The sequence below is a fragment of the Cibotium barometz genome, chromosome 34, assembly GCF_041138505.1.
Source record: "Cibotium barometz isolate CiBa-2024 chromosome 34, ASM4113850v1, whole genome shotgun sequence".
In the NCBI taxonomy this organism is placed as follows: Eukaryota; Viridiplantae; Streptophyta; class Polypodiopsida; order Cyatheales; family Cibotiaceae; genus Cibotium; species Cibotium barometz.
In genome coordinates, this window is record NC_141079.1 from 35,254,242 (window position 1) to 35,273,709 (window position 19,468).

At 41.9% G+C, this 19,468-nt stretch overlaps 1 protein-coding gene across 1 annotated transcript; it reads left to right on the forward strand.

Annotated features, from left to right (window-relative positions):
- Positions 1-271: 271 nt before the first annotated feature.
- Positions 272-1,296, forward strand: LOC147618961 (chemocyanin-like). Its single transcript, XM_086774168.1, has 2 exons — positions 272-569; positions 675-1,296. Exons 1-2 carry the CDS (start codon positions 380-382, stop codon positions 1,136-1,138), a joined length of 654 nt encoding a protein of 217 aa, XP_086630294.1. The 5' UTR covers positions 272-379; the 3' UTR covers positions 1,139-1,296.
- Positions 1,297-19,468: the final 18,172 nt, after the last annotated feature.

The window sequence follows — 19,468 nt, forward strand, 5'->3', positions numbered from 1 at the left end:
CACCTTAACCACTCCACTAACCTCTGTTTTTCTTGAACACTGCCCATAGAATTCAACTTTGGAATAGGCTTTGGCCTAGTGCCTCTCTGAACTTTTTTGTAAAGGTCCTTCAATTATAATATTATATGTATATATAGGTCCCGATAAAAAAGAATTCCACTTTGAGGCACGTCAGCAAGTGAGAAGGAGCCGAGCAAATTGGGATTCCACGTCAGCAAGGCATTCACGAGCGCTCACTTTTATATATATACGTATCAAAAGTTTCTCAAATGCTACACCAGCACTACACAACGAGCGCTCTCTCTCTCTCTCTCTCTCTCTCTCACACACACACAGACACACACACACACTCTCTCTCTCTCTCTCTCTCTCTCTAGCCATGGCTGTCGCCCAGGCAAGAGGCAGTGCATTCGCTGCAAACACTATCGGGCTCCTTTTAGCTCTGCAGTGCTGTAGTTGGTACGCTTCTGCAACCACTTGGACAGTGGGAGGCACTCAAGGCTGGACTACGGGTGTGAACTACACGACCTGGGCGTCCGGCAAGACCTTCAGAACGGGCGACATCTTGTGTAAGGAAGTTTGCTCCTTTCCAAGCGAACTAATTTTCTCTGGATTTTTCTGTAAGCTTCTTCTGACTCTCTCTGAATTTTCTTTGCTTTTTTTTTTTTTTCCAGTCTTTCCATATACGCAGAATCAGCACGACGTTGTCGTGGTCGACGAGTCGGGGTATACTTCCTGCTCGAGTACGAATGCGATCACTACCTACACAGCTGGTAACACAAATGTGACATTAAATGCTACGGGTGCACACTACTATTTGTGTTCATACCCTTCGCACTGCACGAACGGGATGAGGCTTGCGGTTACAGTTGTTGCGGCAGCGGGGCCGAGTTCAGCACCGACCCCATCTTCATCTCCTGCTAGCACAAAAACGCCCTCTTCCGCCCCTACCCCTCTGGCTAGCACAACCACGCCCTCTTCCGCCACCTCCCCTTCTAGCACAGCCCCCCCACCCCCACCTACCACCACAACAGGTTCTGGTCCTTCTGCCCCACCTCCCAGCTCCGCCCCCTCCTTCCGTGCCACCGCCGCCCTCGCCACCCTCCTCGGCCTCGCCGCCACTGTCCTCGCCTTGTAAGCGGTTCGTCACACGCGCCGTGTAGATTGCTTTACAGGCCTCTTTGCATGTTTTGTCTGCGCATTTTTGAGGCATCCATAAATTGATAGAGGAGAGACTACCATTTTATATTTTTCTGTATTCGCAGTCTTTTCGGTATAATATATTGGATTTTTCTTCGTGGGTTGAGTAAGCACTAGTTTCTGTACGCTGTTCCCGAAGAGGCTTAAATTTCATTATAAAAGGAAAATGCATAGAAAACATTGCTTTTTAGCGTATTTTCTTGACGTTCATGTTGCACGCTAAAATATTAAAAATGGTGGGCATTTTAAAAGGAAAATGCATAGAAAACATTGCTTTTTAGCGCATTTTCTTGACGTTCATGTTGCACGCTAAAATATTAAAAATGGTGGATCAAAATTCGAGGCTCGGCGCGGAGGGTGCCTTGGAGAGACGGGCGATTTTTTATTGCTAATATTTCTGTCAAGTGGGGTTTTTTTTTTGTCTGTGATCCTATCTAAGCTTAGTGCTGAGGGTATCCTTTTGAGACGTGCACACGGTGACCGGTCCACGCCCACTTGCCCTAGTGGTCGCGACTCCCCACATGTCAAGCTTTCCCACGCTCTATTGTTTTAAGCATTGCACTTTCCTTTTGGTAATTAAAAGACGCCCAAACATAATTTATTCCCATGATGAAAGGATGACCAAAGGCTGATGTGGAGACCAAATTTTGAGAAGAAGTTCTAATTGGGTAAAGTTAACTTGGTTGTAACTTGTGGGAAAGCGTTGTAAGCTAATGGAAGTGAAATACGGGCGGTATCAAGAATGTATTTTCGTTTCATACATATGAGTTGAGTTGTATTTTCAACATGTTGTCCTTCCTGACTGCGCGACGATGCCAAGATCTGTGCACGATTAGGGCCGTTTTCGTGCCGCCTAGCCTCACATGCGTTGAAGGTTCGAAGGGATAGGGTGTTGGTATCCATAGGATCTGGAGCTCAAGCTACAAAGGGTGGAAGATTTCCATGATGTGAGCGTAGGAGAGATGAAGTTGAACCTAGGGGTGGTTAGAAACTTATGACACACAATAATATTTATGTCTATATGAGAGCACACTTTATCACCCCCTAAGATCTACCAAAAAATATATAAACATCTAGAGTAGATATTAGTATCCACAGTATATAGGAGAGCGCATACAACAAGTCACTCGTAAGGGTTGAGTGGACTCCACACACAAAGAAATTTCATCTTTGTTGGGATAGAGGTTATCCTATATCAAGAACAAATGAACCTTGCAGTCTACACACCCACAAAGATCATGATGTAGTTGAGCTCCTCTCCTACAAGTTGCATCTATCCTTGTTGTTCCTATGATGCACAAGGTGCCTTTTATATACTTCTTATGGTAGAAAGCTTGAATTCCACACTGCTCCTTTGCTTCTATTCTTCTCACTTTGGCTATTAAAAAAGAGTGGTAGCATGTATTTTATCTTTGCTTTACAACCATGCTTATCTTGGACCAAAATATCTTTCTTTTTTTGTAAAAAAGCCTAAAGTGGCTTCTCTTTTGAGAGAAAAAGGTGGATTTTAGAGAGTGGTGAGAGGGAGGGAGAAAGAGACTTTTTTGCATTGTAAATGGGAGCTCCATCAATATCAATCTTGTCAAGAGGATCGCACTAGTTGAATGGGCGGTCAGGGGGTGCATTTGCTTTGTTGCTCTCCGGCGGGGGGGCGGGGGGCTTAGGCTTTTGCCTTCTTACAAGGCTTGTGATGGGAGAGAGGGATGACGGCTTGCAAGGTTGGGGCCTTGGTGAGTCCATTGAGGACATCCCTGAGTAAGGTAGGTGGTGGTTGGGGGGCGGTTTGGTGTTACAAAACATGGATGAGTGCAATGGAAGCAAAATAAGGATAAGGTTTACATGGAGAGAGAGAGCCATGTGATGGGAGAGAGGGATGACGGCTTGCAAGGTTGGGGCCTTGCTGAGTCCATTGAGGACATCCCTGAGTAAGGTAGGTGGCGGTTTGGTGTTACAAAACATGGATGAGTGCAATGGAAGCAAAATAAGGATAAGGTTTACGTGGAGAGAGAGAGCCATGTAGCAAAAATTTTATCATGTAATTTAGCTAAAATAAAGGCTTACAAAATGCCTTTCTCCTCTCACACAATAGAGAGAGAGAGAGAGCTGGCCCCTTTATAGCTTCTAGGCTAGGGTTTGCTACACACAAACCTTATCTCAAACATGAGATGGTTTTCTACGCACACATACATACCTTATCTCTAACATGAGCATAGGGTTTGCTACACACAAACCTTATCTCAAACATGAGATGGTTTTCTACACACACATACATACCTTATCTCTAACATGAGCATACAATTTCAACAACCCTCCTCAGTACATGGCCACATGGGACATGGGAAGGCATTGTACATACTCATACACCAAAAGCAAGGGGGAAAGCCTTTATAACATAAGCTTGTACAAGAATTGGCTTGTGAGTTACAATGTGTTCTTATTACAACACTCCTTTATCATAGGAGTCCATCACTATAGGAGTGGAGGTATTGGATACAAAGTTCCCCACCTCTTGTTTAGAAGCATGTTGTGTGGACACCTTGAAGTAGTGTGCCCTTACTCTCCACACTTACTACATTTGAGCTTATGGGAATACCTTTTGAAACATTGATCAGCTGTATGCCCTTTTTTATTACAATAAGAACATTTAAGGTTATGCTTCATGACAAGAGCCTCATTTGATGTAGGAGGAGAAGTCGATGTAGATCCTCCACATTCTTCACCCGTAGTCATTGATCTTCAAGGAGAGTTGCCTCAATGCCTTTGAAGGTAGGGTTGGGAAGGTGCTTTAGGGTGGTGATGACGAGGTTGGAGAACTCATCGGGCATCACCTCTTGAGAAGAACTGCCACGGTGTCCTTCTCTTTGATTCTTGCATCAATGCTTGCAAGTTGACCCATTATGCTCTTCATGTTGCTTATGAAGCCTCTAAGGGACTCTGCATTCTTCATTTCAAGGCTAAAAAATTTAATCTTGAGAGAGATACGAGAGTGCTTGCTCTTTGCTCCATACAACTTTGCCATCACATCCCACATTGGTTTCACGATCTTCATGTTGGCCACATGATGGATGAGATTTTTATCCATGTTTAGAGCTATAATGGACTTAGCTCATTCATCATCTTCCACAACTTTGGATTCATCAAAATCCACCACCTTTGTGCCTTTCACCAAAGGCCACAAACCCTTGCCCATGAGGCATACCGCACTTGGACTTGCCAAGTGTGAAAACCCTTCTCCATCGAACTTGTCAATGATATATGTATCTGTTATGGCTCACCCTAACCCCCCTTGAAACACATCCAACAAGAAATTACCTGCTGGTGAATTGCAACTGTCGTGAGGGTCTTTCCAATGGCCGAGTTCGTAACCCTTATGGTCTCCAAGATCTACAACTCCTTGAGAAGCAATTCCACCATGCCTCCCGTGGGCATTGTCACACCGCCGCGTTGCACTACGTGTACTCGTCCCTCCTCTCACCTCACATCACTCACACACACTCACTACTGCATGCATTAGAGAGAGAGATTAGCAAGATCAAGATTCTATTGCACAATGGGAGAGTATCCTTATATTATGAGAGATATTCACTTAGATACATGGCCATAAGTGTTCACACTCACTTAAATTGTCGCCGGCTGGGCACTTTAGGTGCATGAGAGACCTAATGCTATTATAATGACTACTCTCATAATATATCAAAGAAGTACATCACTTGGAACTTCATCCTAACTTGCTAACACACGCTCTTGAAGATAATGGTGGTAGCTCTTGTTAACCCTAGGAATGGGTTAACATTCCCCCCTTCTTGATGCCGATCGCGTCCTTGGTGATCGTGTTGAAGACCTTTGTGTGTGGAGAATTGACAAGCTTGTAGATGGTTTTGATGTTGAGTGATGTTCAATGGTTGTTATTCCTCTTTAGAAAGGAATGAGAAGGGCTAGTTAGTAAATGAAAAGGTTAGTGGTTTTTTGGAAATTCCTAACTCGTGGTTTAGTGGGTTTTTTGCGAATGATTACATTTTAATATTTTAGTGAGCATGTTTTTTTTTGGTTTTTTGCTCACTTTGTATTTGGCAATCATAAGCAAGGTAACATGTGATTTGTGTTAGTGGGAAACCTAAGATATGTTAAGAATGGGGGGGAAGAGAAGGAAGGATCCGTAAGAACATAGACAAAATCATCAGAATGAGATTGTGTTTCTCAGTTCCTCATTTGATTCATTGAAAAGCAACATTCATCATTTGAAGAAATTGGATTTCAATGGTGTCCCTTTGTGTGGTAAGATTCTTGTTAAATAGGACCTGTTCCTACATGCTTCTTCCCATGTGTTTTTTTGTATATTTAAGTACTCTTATAAAGGAGATATACATGAAGTACAAGAAGTGAGTCATATAGACTCGTATTGAACTGCTCTGTGTTGAAGTAGCCACTTGTTGGTGAGGATTGAAAGAATTAGGTCGACTTGCGAGGCTAATATAGATATCTTCACTAAGGATTGGAGATCATTTATTTGTGAAGATGGTAACGTTGTTTGGAGAGGTTTGTAATTTGAAGATGGTAACGTTGTTTGGAGAGGTTTGTAATTTGAAGATGGTAACGTTGTTTGGAGAGGTTTGTAATTTGAAGAAAAATTCCAGGTAATGGGTTGTACCATTGATTAGGCTTTTGCCCACCATGGCCCCCCATCTAGAGATGTACCTGGAAAGTTGTTGATGGTGAGGCTTTGGTGCAAATGTCCTCTAGTACATGAGTATGGATATGGAGCAGCTGCTACATTAACTTAACCAAAAGAATAGTAAGCTATAAGCTTAACAAAAATGGAATGGCTATTTAAGATCCTTGGGAGTTGTTTGTGATATTCTATCACTTTTAGGTAGGCCATATGTGTGACTCCCTTGTGTTTGTGTTTTTTTTTGGGTTACCACCTTGTGAGCAACAGGTTCTTGTGGCTACTCTCCTTTTTGAGAGAATAGATTCTTATGTCGCCACGCAACTTCTGCACTTGCACTTCACATCCAGAGGGGTGAAAAGAGCATTGTGAGTTTGTTTTTGATGCGCTCATAAGTCTCCGTTTGCAGACGTGGGAATTGGTTCTTGAATTTTGGCTCAAATATTGTTGAGTGTTAATTCTATTTTGGATTAACAAGTATGCTCCTCCAATTGAGGACATTAATAAATGTCATGCAAAGGCACTATAAAAGTTGTACATTATGAGATATTGGCCAAAGTAAGTTTTGGGTGCCCAAGTGTAAATAAGGGCCAATTGTATATAAGGCATTTTCTCATAATGAATAGAAAATCCCCCTTTGTGCTATTGACAGCTCTTCTTTGTGTCTTGAGAGATATTGAAAGAGAGCATTCTAGCACTTGTGCCTCTTCTATGCTTGTATGTTGCATGCTTGTGTTGGAGAGTGAGAGAGAGTGATTGCCTTATGCGATGGTGCGAGCGACTCTACGGTGACAACGTGGAGATAGAGCTTGGAGGATTGGAGCTTAACAAGTGCGCTTGGAGGCCTCAAGGGACTCAAGTTCGAAGCATTGGTAAGTGCCCTATGACAATTGTGTTCTATTGCTCTTCCCTTAGGTGAATGCATTAAGTTCCCTCTTGGAGGTGTGGTGGTAGCCCATAAAATTTTTGGCACCGCTGCCGGGGAAACACCTTTGTTTCTTCCTTCCTCTTGGAGTTTCATCTCCCATTGCATAAGATTCATAATTACCGTTGCATTCTTATAGTGTATCATGTAGAAAATGAATGGATAAGATTTGTGTGGAAGTGTGGTCTTGGAAGAGAGCTTCACTATTTTTTCTAGTTAATTTTGATGTTTGCATCACCGAAATCATCAATGTGAATGAGCAGCTTGGTGTTGCATTTTTTCTTCTTTTTAAAAATTCACAAAAATAAAAAAAATAAGGAGCCATTGATTGTGCCTTGAACTTGTATTACACTACTTAGGCATGGCACAATCATTTTGGAAACAGTTCCATAAATATTTTACACCCCAAATCACCTTAGTTGACGCGGGAAGTTTCCACGTGAAACTGTAGGAAAACCGTTCACGACATGAACCATTTTCTGCAGTTTCACGTGGTGAACCGCTCCCGGCACGCCGCAATTCACAGGATTAATAGGTAGCCTTATCTTGACACCTCTGACACCATGAGGTCTGATAAAATTAAGATTCATGAACGTGCAAAAAATCGTTCACGACATGAACTATTTCAAAGCACTTCATGGCGGGAAACATTTTGATTTCACGATGTGAACCATTTTAGAACCCTTCATGGTGTGAACCATTTTTAGTTCACGACGTGAACCAATTGATTTTCACGACGTGAAACCTTTTCTCTTGACGGCGTGAACTTTTTCTACAATTTCACGCCTTAATCAAATCCAACTCACGAACCTGGTATTGTCAGATTAAGGCTAAGGAAGTCTTGAGACCATTGAAAATCATAACAAGGTAACATGGAATTTTGAGTCCATAAGTAAAAATTTTAAGCACGTGAAAGTGCAAAAAATCGTTCACACGACGTGAACTATTTTCTGACACTTCACGCCGTGAACTATTTTCTGCAATCTCATGGCCTCAGAAACAAGTCGACAGAATTTGACCAAAATTTAATTGGGGTAGCAGAATAGCTTATCAAAACATATTCACATGCACTTGAGGTCTGGAAAGTTCCTCAGAGATGACCTCACTCTTGACGATAGTGCATCAAATCACCCAAGATCTTCCTATCAAAAGAGTGTAGGTTTAGGCCACTTAGTAAGCATTCAATTGAGTGTCTTAAGGAATTTGACCACCGTTAAAACTAGTAGTGAAGAATCCATGGAAGAAGAGCTGCAATACTCTAGGTTTGGGGAAGAGGAGAAACCACCCTCCCCTACTAGATCCAGCGGTATCATTGATACAGCCCGGGGATTTTTTGGTCTCCAAACTAGCAATGACGAAGAAGCACAATTTGCAGACTTGGTCCAAGGTAAGAAGTGCTTATTCAAACTTCAAATTCGAGGCTGTCAAACACTGGAAACCCCCGAATGAGAAGAGACATGGAAAGTGCAGCCCATGACTAGTTAAGTATTCTTCCCAACCTCAGAGGAAGTAGAGTTAGATCTAAAAAGGATAGAGGTAGAATGACAACTCTACGAGAGTTGAGCTTAAGGAAACAAGAGCTTGATACTCAAAGGGCGAGAATCGAACAAAAGGAGATGGGAAGTGTAAACTTACTCTAATCACGGGGTAAAGAGCCGAAAATAGTGATGGGAAGAAGTGAGGGAGAAATTCCAAACTTAGAACCCATTAATGAAGAGCCCAGAGTGGAGGAAGGGTTTGTAACCCTAGATGAAGAGGATAACCTACCAAGAGCCGCTGTGGTGAAGTGGAGGACCACCTGTACACCAAAAAGGACATCAAGCAGATGATCAATCATCCCCGTTCTCCTACTACAAGACGTGGAAATCTTAATTCTTCAAAGGCGTACAGAGGCGGCTAATGATGAGCCATTCCAAAATGAAGTGGTCGGACCATCCCATAGATTAGAGATGCTTAGAAGAGCCAACCTAAGAAGAGGACAAGGTCTAGGTAGGGGGGGAGAAATTCCTCAAAGACCAAGGGCGGATCCAACCATCAATATTAATGCAGCCACAAGGATGGATCTATTGAATATGGCCGCGAAAATGGGCCATGGAATCGTTAGGGAACTAGGCACTACTCAAGAATCCCGACCCTCCCAAATGAAGCCACACATCATTTCCAACCTCGTTAAAAAATTCTCTGGGGATGGGGATCCTATTAACCATGTAAATATTTTTGAATCCACATGCGAAACCTGCGGGCTAGTCAGTGATGTAACAATAATTCATGCTTTCTCACTAACCCTAGAAGGGAAAGTGCATCAGAGGATAAGGTTAACTTCACATGACTCAAGAATGTGTTTGTGCCCAGCTTTGCCGGAAGTGGAAACAGATGGAGTCCTCTGGCGCACAGCTGCACAACATCAAACAAAAGGAAATGGAGTCGATGAGAGACTATGTGTCTCAACTAAAGCACTTAAATTCAAGGTGAAAACTACGGGAAAGGCTAACTGATGATCAGTTATTGAGAGGAGTTAGAGACCACAAGATGCATGATTATCTGGTATTAGTCCGATGGACTACTCTAGATGTATGTTGCAAACTGGCGATTGAATATGAATATAATATGTTGGAATTTCCACAACCGGAAGATGTCAGAATATCTTTGGCAGCAATGACTTTGTGTGTTTCAAGTCACCAAGAGATTGGAACTCGGAGCAATGACTTTGAACGATCTCAGTAATGCAACACTGGAAAAATTGAAGGTAAAGGAGGAACGAGAAACATTAGGCCATGGGCATATCCATCTTTACCCCCGTAGGAAATTGGTGTGGTTCTCTATGTGTAGATTGAATCAGTCCATAGTTAAGAGCAAGGCCACTACTCTATTGTGCACACTGTGTAAAATTAGGGAATCCTGACACTTCCATGTGCAGATATCCAAGGTTCCAAATAGTTGCACAGCTTTCGGCACCTAGAGCTCCATTGACCTTACTAGCAACACTTATGCAAATCACTGCAGCTGCAGGACAACCCAACTCTTCCTATTTACCTCGGGGGATGTTTCAAGTACATGACACTTCACCTCTACCACCACCTGTTCTACCACCACAACCACCACATGCTAAAATCAACCAAGTATTGTGATTGAAGAGCCATCAGAAGATATTGATATGGTACATGAAGTAGAACTTACTGGAGAGACTATGAGTAAGCTGTGCGGAGATCACACCAAAATTCTATGTCCTACAAAATAACACGCCAGTACCTGTGTTTCAAACCACGGTATAGTGGAAGTGTAAGGACATAAACTCAAACATGAGGAGACTACCGCTCTACAATGTTTTGGCTGCGGTGGGCTGCATCGAATTGCTCAGTGTCCAAACAAGAATGTGGTTCATACGTATCTACACCACCAATTGACTACATCCAATGACATGCCAGTACTTACTTGTACTAAATGTGGCATTGATCATTTGATCAAGGATTGTCCGTACTGCACAAGTGGTTTGACTTCCACTTCTAACCAGGCCACCATTCGGACCATTAGTGTGCAGCCTGGAAATATCATGCCACTCAATGTCCTGACACGAGCCCAGGTCCAATTGGGGGACAAGGGGAAGAACGAAGCAAATGTAACCACTTCCAGAATTGGCTAGAGAAGAAGAGTGAAAAAAGTGGGTAAGGGTGACACCAGGGTCACAATCCAAGATGGATCCAAAGAAGATACGGTCAACACTAGATCCACCCAATTAAAAGAAGAAGGGGATCAAGCAGCTAAACAAAAAGAGCCTGACCTAGAGATGCAAGGGGAAAGACCATCAACCCCTAAAGGAGTCGGGAATACCCAAATGCCGAAGAGGAGATAAGGAAGCTCGAAGATGCTAGGGCCTTAGTAGAAGAGTGTCAACGGCTTCATGAAGCCAACTAACCAGGTCAAGGATACAATGTATCCAAGAAACGAGCCAATAAGGGAAAGAGAATTGGACGTACCTACTCCAATTCCAAAAGAGACGAAAGAGGGATCTCAAGGAAACACAATGTCAAGAATGTTTGAGGAAGATGCGCAGGATGAGTCCATCCATTCCTCCCTAGGGATGGATACGAGACACACACATGGAAGGAACCCTCAATTGCTAGGGAACCTAGAGACATAAGCAGCCTTGTGGTTGTACTGTCCACTTCTGTGCAAATGCCATTAGGACAACTGCTACACAATTCACCGACATTATGGGCAGGTCGACGCTATAGAGGATGTTCTGTCACCTCTGGTAGAGAGAACCTTAAAACACAGAAGGGAAAGAACAACCATTCTCATCAAGATACCATTTAATCAATTGGGGCATTATTGCGAAAGTGACGATACTAATGCTACAATCTCGATTCATCAAAATGGGTACCAAGGCACTGTCTATCCTGGGTAAATGATGAGTTTTCTAAGGATTGGTGTGAGGAATTGAGTAAGATATCACTTGAAGGGAAACATAAGGAGAACGTCATCCTTCAAGAACGTCATCCTTCAAGGAGAACGTCATCCTTCAAGAACCAGAAACATAAGGAAAACGTCATCCTTCAAGAACCAGAAAAGCCTAAGCTTACGAAAGCTAGGCATTGAAAACGAAACAAAGCTTTGGCAGAAGTTGAGCGAGAGGCCAAGAAAGTTATGGCTAAAGCAAAAAGTGAGAATGAGGATAAACCAAACTTGCTTTCAGTACTAAACCACCTCAAAACCTACACTGTTGAAGACAAAGGGAATGTGGTCCGACTGACGACGATAAAAAGGGTTAAGGAAGATGGGCTGTCCACATTATATGATGGCCCAGTTGAAGTCAAGGAAGTTGATATTGCGGGACCAGGGGAGGAAGCCAAAATTGATTATATCGCTAGTAGGGACTTGACTATTTTCTTCGGCTGAAGAAAATGAGCTTGTTACTCTCCTTAAGGAGTTTAAGGATTATTTTTCTTGGAACTACAAGGAGATGAAGGGTGTACCACCTGAGGTGGTGCAACACACAATCCCAATCATGGAAGAATCAAGGCCAACCAGACAGAAACCATACCAGATGAATCCTAAATATGCAACTATTGTAAAGGAGGAAATCGATAAACTCATTGTTGCGGATTTCATCTATGAGATAGAACATACGAATTGGTTGTCACCAATCGTAATAGTGCCAAAAAATGGGAAACTTAGGGTATATGTCAATCTACGCAGCTACTAGGAAAAACCATTATACATTGCCCTATATGGAACACCTATATGGAACACGTCTTGGATATAGTCACTAGTGAAGAGGTTACAGCTTCTTGGATAGATTTTCAAGCTACAATTAGGTGTCTATAGCACCAGAAGACTAGCATAAGACAGCTTTCAATACAATGTGGGGGATGTTTGCATACAAAATCATGCCTTTTGGTCTCACCAGTGCCCCAGCAACATTCCAACGATTAATGTGCACAGCCTTCAAAGACTACTTGTAGAAGTGGTTGGAGTTATTCATTGATGATCTGTGACACTCTCGATGGGGCAGACCATCTAGCTTGCTTAAGGAAGGTGTTTGAGCGATGTCGATTATATTGTATATCCATGAACCCTTTAAAGTGCCAATTTTGGATCAAACATGGTGTGATATTGGGACACATTGTCTCTAAGAACGGTATATCCATGGATGATAGCAAGGTCAAGTTGATCTTGGAACTGCCACCACCCACTAATTACAAAGGTGTGCAAAGATTTATGGGCCATGTTGGGTATTACTGCCACTTCATAATCTCATTGTCTTTGAATGGACTGAGGAATGCCAGGAAGCATATGATCGATTGAAGCAAGCATTAGCTAGCGCGCCAATTCTAAGGCCACCCAATTGGGACCTCATATTTCATGTGCATGTCAATGCATCAAACTTTGCTATTGGATGCGTACTAGCAAAGCCCGATGAGTTCAAATTGGACTATCCAGTCTACTTTGCTAGCCTCATCAAATGATGCAAAAGTGAATTACACTACCACAGAGTGAGAAGGATTGGCCATGGTTTATGCAGTTAAGAAGTATCAACATTACCTATTGGCCAACAAATTCATATTCTTCATGGACCATCATGCCTTATTATATTTGGTGAACAAGCCTTGCACCACGGGGAGAATCACATGCTGGTTGCTATTACTATTGGAATTCGACTTTACAATTACGGTAAGAAAGGGGACACAGCATGTGTTGGCCGATCATATGTCAAGAATTCCAAATGGGGAACCAACAACTGATGTCGATGACCTCCCTGATGCTTGTTTGTTCAAACTGGACATGGTGCCCGAATGGAGCGAGGAGATATTAGATTATCTAGCTTATGGTTTTCCACAAGAAACACCCTTGAACAAAGATAAAATGTGGAGGCTTATCAAGCTTGCTGCATCTTATCAATTAATTTGCAGGAGAACTATATAAGCTAGGTAAGGACAATGTCCTAAGAAGATGCGTGAGAGAAGATGAGATCATCTCATGATATTGGATGAAGCTCATTCAGGGATAGCTAGAGGACATTTTGCTAGAGAGATTATGGCTCGCAAGGTACTTCAAGTAGGACTATGGTTGCCTATGTTGTTCGGGGACGCCATAGAGTTTGTCAAAAGGTGCAAGGAATGTTAGCGATTTGCTATCCCCCGCAACAAAGGAAAAGGATTGCCGCTCACCCCTGTTATTGTAAGACAATCTTTCGAGAAATGGGGGATTGATTTTCTTGGACTTATTAGTCCAATGGCGCATCCATCACAAGCCCGATATGTAATCATGGCCATGGACTATTTCACCAAATGGGCAAAAGCAGAGCCTCGAAGCGAGCTGATGCACAAACAACAGCAAAATTCTTATATGAGAAAATCATCTCGAGATTCGGCTGCCCATTAGAATTAGTTAGTGATTGAGGTTCACATTTCATTAATGAGGTGATTCGGCTGCCCATTAGGATTAGTTAGTGATTGAGGTTCACATTTCATTAATGAGGTGATTGACCATTTACTTGTTGGATTCTTAGTAGTCCACTGGAAGTCATCACCGTACTATCCATAGGCTAATGGTCAAGCAGAGAGTATAAACAAGATTTTGTGTACTATCTTGACAAAAACTTTAGAAGCAAGTCAAACGGACTGGGAGCATAAGCTAGCACCAGCCTTATGGGCATACCGAACATCATATAGGGTAGCAACGGGATACACTCCCTTCCGTCTTGTTGAGGCAGTAATGCCTACGGAATACCTAGTTCCGAGCTTAAGGATTGTAGTGCAAGAACGTCTGACAGAGAATGCATTAGCTGAAAGGCTAATCGATTTAGAGAAGCTTAATGAGACCAGAGTAATTGTATTGCACAGACTCATGGTCGAAAAACTATGAAGAAAGCATTGGTTTGACAAAAACTTAAAACAGAAAGAACTGGAAACGGGAGACCTTGTCCTCGTGTATGGTGTAGGAAGCACCAGGAAAAAGAAACTCAAGTATACAGGCCTAGGACCCTTCCGAGTGTCTGAGATCACACCTCAGGGGTTGGTTAGAATTGAGACAATTGAGGGCATACGAATGGAGGGTTACGTCAATGGGAGCAAACTTAAAAAATATTTTGGACCACTGGCTATCTTAAAACAATAAAAGAAGCCAGCAAGCTCAAGAAGAGGCTAAGGAAAGGGAGGCCAAAGCCAAACAGATACTCTAGAAGAGAATGTTGCACATGAACATGGCTTCAATAACTCTCCTAGATGAAGAGGAACTAAACATTGAGCCAGCATGACTCAGGGTGGGACTCTCTATGGCTAAATGTTATGCAACGAGCATTACATTGATAGATACATGATCAAGTCATAACTAATGATGGCCTGTATATCCATCATATCTCAACCTGTCAACATGGTATCTAACCCTCATAGACCTGCGTACACCTGGATCACTGCTAGGTTTTCTCAAAACAACCCTGGTTCTCCTTACACCAGGAGTAACCACATACGGAATGCCAAGCTCCTCATCAAGTCTCTGCTCAAAGCCACTAGAGTCACCATCCACATATGAGTGACCTGCTAACAGATTAGGCACAAAAGGTTGATCTACCTTTTCCTTCCCTTTCCGTGATACATGTGTACCTGCATCATTCCTCAACCTGCTTGACAATGGGCTAAGATTGGATCCACTGCTCGAGGACTCCCCAGGTCCACTCAGCACCTCTGATTGCTGCACTATATGCGGTGCAACATCAGTATTTCTTACATCTGCATCTGTTGTTGCCTTCACTACTCGTGCATACCAGCTACTCTTCTCATCAAAGACAACATCTCTGCTCACTCGCATCTCACGAGTGGTAGGATTATAGCATCTATAACCTTTTCTCTCCATAGCATAACTAATGAAGATGCATTTCTCTGCCTTTGGATCCAACTTTGTTCTCACTTCATCAGGAACATGTACATACGCAATACACCCAAACACTTTCAAGTGAGACACATCCGGTCTTATGCCTGTAAACTTATGTTCAGGAGATACCATGAATAGCTGTATAGTGGGTGTCCTGTTCATAATGTACACAAGCAGTTATACTACTGCTTTTGCCCAAAAGTAATGTGGCATATTGTTATATGCACTATGTGTGCATATAACACATATTCTTTTGAGCCATCAAGGCACGTGTCACTTCTGCAATGTGCCTATTTTTCCTTTCTACAACACCATTCTATTGCAGAGTGTACCTGCACGTAAACTGCCTCTTGATTCCCTACTTTCTTAGGAAATCGTTGAACTCATTGGAGAAATATTCTCCCCCACCATCTGATCTTAGGCATTTTATTTGCATGACTTTTTCTTTCTCGACCAAGGCTTTAAATCTCTCTGAAAGTGAGCAAACACTTCATTTTTCTCCTTCACGAAATAAACCCACACTTTCCTAGTGTGGTCATCCTCCTCATCAAAATGAATGTAACATAGTACCTCTGCAACCTGTAATTGTTGCAGTCTTGGTTAGTACCCATACATCTGAATGTATGACATCCAATGGCCTTGCACACTGACATGCTTTTCATATGGAAAATCATGTTTGGCATGCTTACCAAGTTGGCATGCTTCACATACGTTATGTATACCGTCAACCTTAAACTTTGGCAAACCTGCAACAACAATATTTTGGGCCTGCATAGACTTCAGTCGTCGCTGTACATTCACATGACCAATGCGCTTGTGCCATATGTCAATATCTGTAATGACACCTATTCCATGCGTAAATATGGCTACCTTTATTTCAAGCATATTCACATCCAAACTAAACATCCTGCCATTTCTACTACCCTTTGCCAACCAAGTGACACTTTTTTTTGAAATCTTCCACACAAAACATCCTTGAGGATTAAACCTCACTTGCAGGCCTTGCTCAAGCATCTATCCAACAAAAACCAGGTTCTTTGTAATATTCGGAACATGAAGTACATCAGCCAAGTACTTCATCTTGCCATCCTGTATAGACAATGGCACTTTACCAACATGCGCAATGGGATGCGCAATATCATCACCTGTTTCTACATAACCTGGTTTTTCCATTTTTTTGCATATCTCTAAACCACTTAGCATGACTGGTCATGTGGTTATAGGTTCCAGAATCCACATACGGTATATCTTGAGATCCTAAGACATCCCCTGTTATATGGAACTAAGCATGTGCTGCATCACAAATAGCTGCTCACTTTTGTCATCACCTCTATGTTTGCTAGACGATGCATAGTTGCCTTGCTTCAACTTCCCACTTTTAATGTCACTCTGCTTTTTATAGCATTCCTTTGCCATGTGTCTAGGTTTGCCACAATAATAGAACTCTATGCTATTTGCATTTTGATTTTTTTGCCAACCACCTTGGCCTCTTTGGCTCCCCTTGCATCTAGATTGGCCTCTTCCACCTGTGTATGATTGTTTTTGTGAATCATTGGACTGTTGTCCAAAATTTTGATTTCTTTGTCGGCCACCACCTTGGCCTCGACCACGACCTTTACCTCTGCCTTTACCTAAATTAGAGTAGAAGGCCTGTTCCGATGTATTCTTGATTTGTGAAGAAGAATCCTCACCTAAAGCCTTTTCTTCTATGATCAGCATAGATGATCAGCATAGATATCAAGTCCTGAAAGTTGGGAATATTCTCCCTAACTACAATGGAGGTCTTGAATGGCTTGTACTCTTTGCCAAGCCCATTCAGACAGACACTCACCAAATCATCATCCTCCACTGATACATTGATAGACCCAAAGAGATTCAAAAATTCCCTTGATCTTTAAGGTATATTCATTGATGGACATGCTTTTCTTTTCCACAGTATGCAACTCTTTCTTTAACTGCAACTTTCTTGCCTTTGTGTTAGTCTGGAACATCTAAACCAGATTTTGCTATGCAACTACTGGAGTGTTTACATCCTGTATGTGTCCTATCATAGTGTTTGTGACACTAATTCAAAGCCAATACATGACTTTTCTTGCACCCTGATTCCAATCCTAAAATGCCTTTCTATCTACAGGAGTGGCATTCTCCTCAGATAACTATGGAGGCTCCTCAATGTCTCCTTCTACATAATCACAAAATCCTTACCCAACCATTAGAAAATTGGTCACTAGCAATCTGAACTTCCAGGCATGGAAGTTATTCTTATCGAGCTTCTCACTAGCAATCTCATTAATTCCATCTGACATGTTTTCCTGTAGCAATCAAATAACCTGCAAATAGACAACTTATATATGCAACCTGTAATACAGCACGATCTCTTGTAACTGCTGCCCCAATGGTACTTTAGCACAGCGCCTTTGTGTCACCAAATGTGACCAGAGTACATGTACATACACCTAGTATCAATAATACATGTGCAAACCCTGTCTGCACTTCCAAAATGCACTGCTGCACTACAATAACCAAATTTTGAGCAGAAATAATTCTCTACCAGAACTTCCAGAAAACTGCCCAAAAGTACCCTGCAGTGATGAAAAGGGACCCGTAACGCACCCGAAACGTGAATATGGCTAAAAAATCTTTGTTAAATAAGACACTATACCTACCTTGTAGCTGTGCTCCTGTAAAGACAGCTCCTCGATTAGAGATATGTAGCTCCTAGAGCTATTGATCGGGTGTTGTACCTAAACCAAGAAGAAAAAAGAGATGATGGTGCTCTTACTCATGTAGTATCACTTCCTTCCTTGCTTGTTCTTGCCTCTTTCTTGCCTTCTTAGCTCTCACACGAACCAAGCTCTGATACCATAAAGAGAATGTGGGGGAAAGGGAGAGCTTCAAACCCTAGCAAAGCAAACACACACACACACGAGAGAGCAAGACACAAGAGAGAGATGGATAGCTGAATTTTCTTCTATCTTCTTCTTCTCTACTCAACCAACATAACATAAAGATAAGAGTACACACTATATGGGTTAGTACTCAACTACTACACAACTTGAGATTTTTTTTTAAAAGGAGCCTGAAAGTCTCATAATACCAGATGGTAGGAGCCACTTCTGATGACCATATCCTTCCCAAGGCATGAACACTCCATGTTACATTTGCACTAGAGTCTTGTGGTTGAACACGTGCCTAACCTAGACTTGCTTGGTATAGTATACTTTAGAGCCACCTCTATCCTCACACGAGATGTGCCACAAGTACACCCACATCCACCTAGATAGGTCAAGGTCTCGAGCATCTGTCCTTCTTCATGAGAGAAGACTCACCACTCAGAGATATCCACCCACCACCGACATCATATCAACTTGTGAGGTACCTTCACAAGTTTCACTACGTATTTCAATAATCCCACTAAGTATTTTACAAACAATATCTTAAAAATATCAAACATGATCAAGCAACCATGCATTATGTATGCATCGTGAAATAGGGTAAACCATCACAAGTTTCAATGAGACAATCTTGATCCTCCATTGAATCTTTGTCCTTTGAGCAAATAGTTTTTCCAATAATCTTGTTTCAAACCTTCTCAAATCCTTCGAGCAAATAGTTGAATCTATCCTTCCCTTAAGCCATAGGGTGTCTAAGGGTCAACTTATTCAATCCTTTGATTTAACAATTTCTAGGCTTTTCCTTTAGTTAGACCAATAATACTAGGTTTCTAAAGGGCACATACCCTTAATTTAGACTAAAAGAACTTTCCTTTAAGGTCAAAGATTTATAGAATATGGCAACATAGTTTCACTTATCCTTTTTAGGATGAGAATTAAAATTTAAGTCATATACCTAACCTCATATTAAGGTTATGGTCATAGCACAATTCTTTAATAATCATTCCCAATATCACAGATGAAAACTTACTACTTTAAGTAGTTTTTCCAAGGTACATCAACCTCAAGGTTCCTTCGTCTCTAAGGCCTCTTCTTTGCTTTTCTTTAAGGCTACTCTTAACATTATAAGTGATCCCCCTAAATTTAAGATATGTCATATTCATGTCTCAACCAAATACTTTTTTCTTGAATCATCTCATGCACGGTTTAAGCCTTTATTAATTCTTAATTTAAACTCTAGTACTTCCTTGACTTGATGAGTCAAGCTGTTATTCGAAGTTTAGACCTTTCGTGGCCTTAGTTTATTGAACCTCTAGCTATTGATAAGTCAAGCTGTTATTCGAAGTTTAGACCTTTTGTGGCCTTAGTTTATTGAATCTCTAGCTACTGATATCTGATTACTTCTCTCTTGTT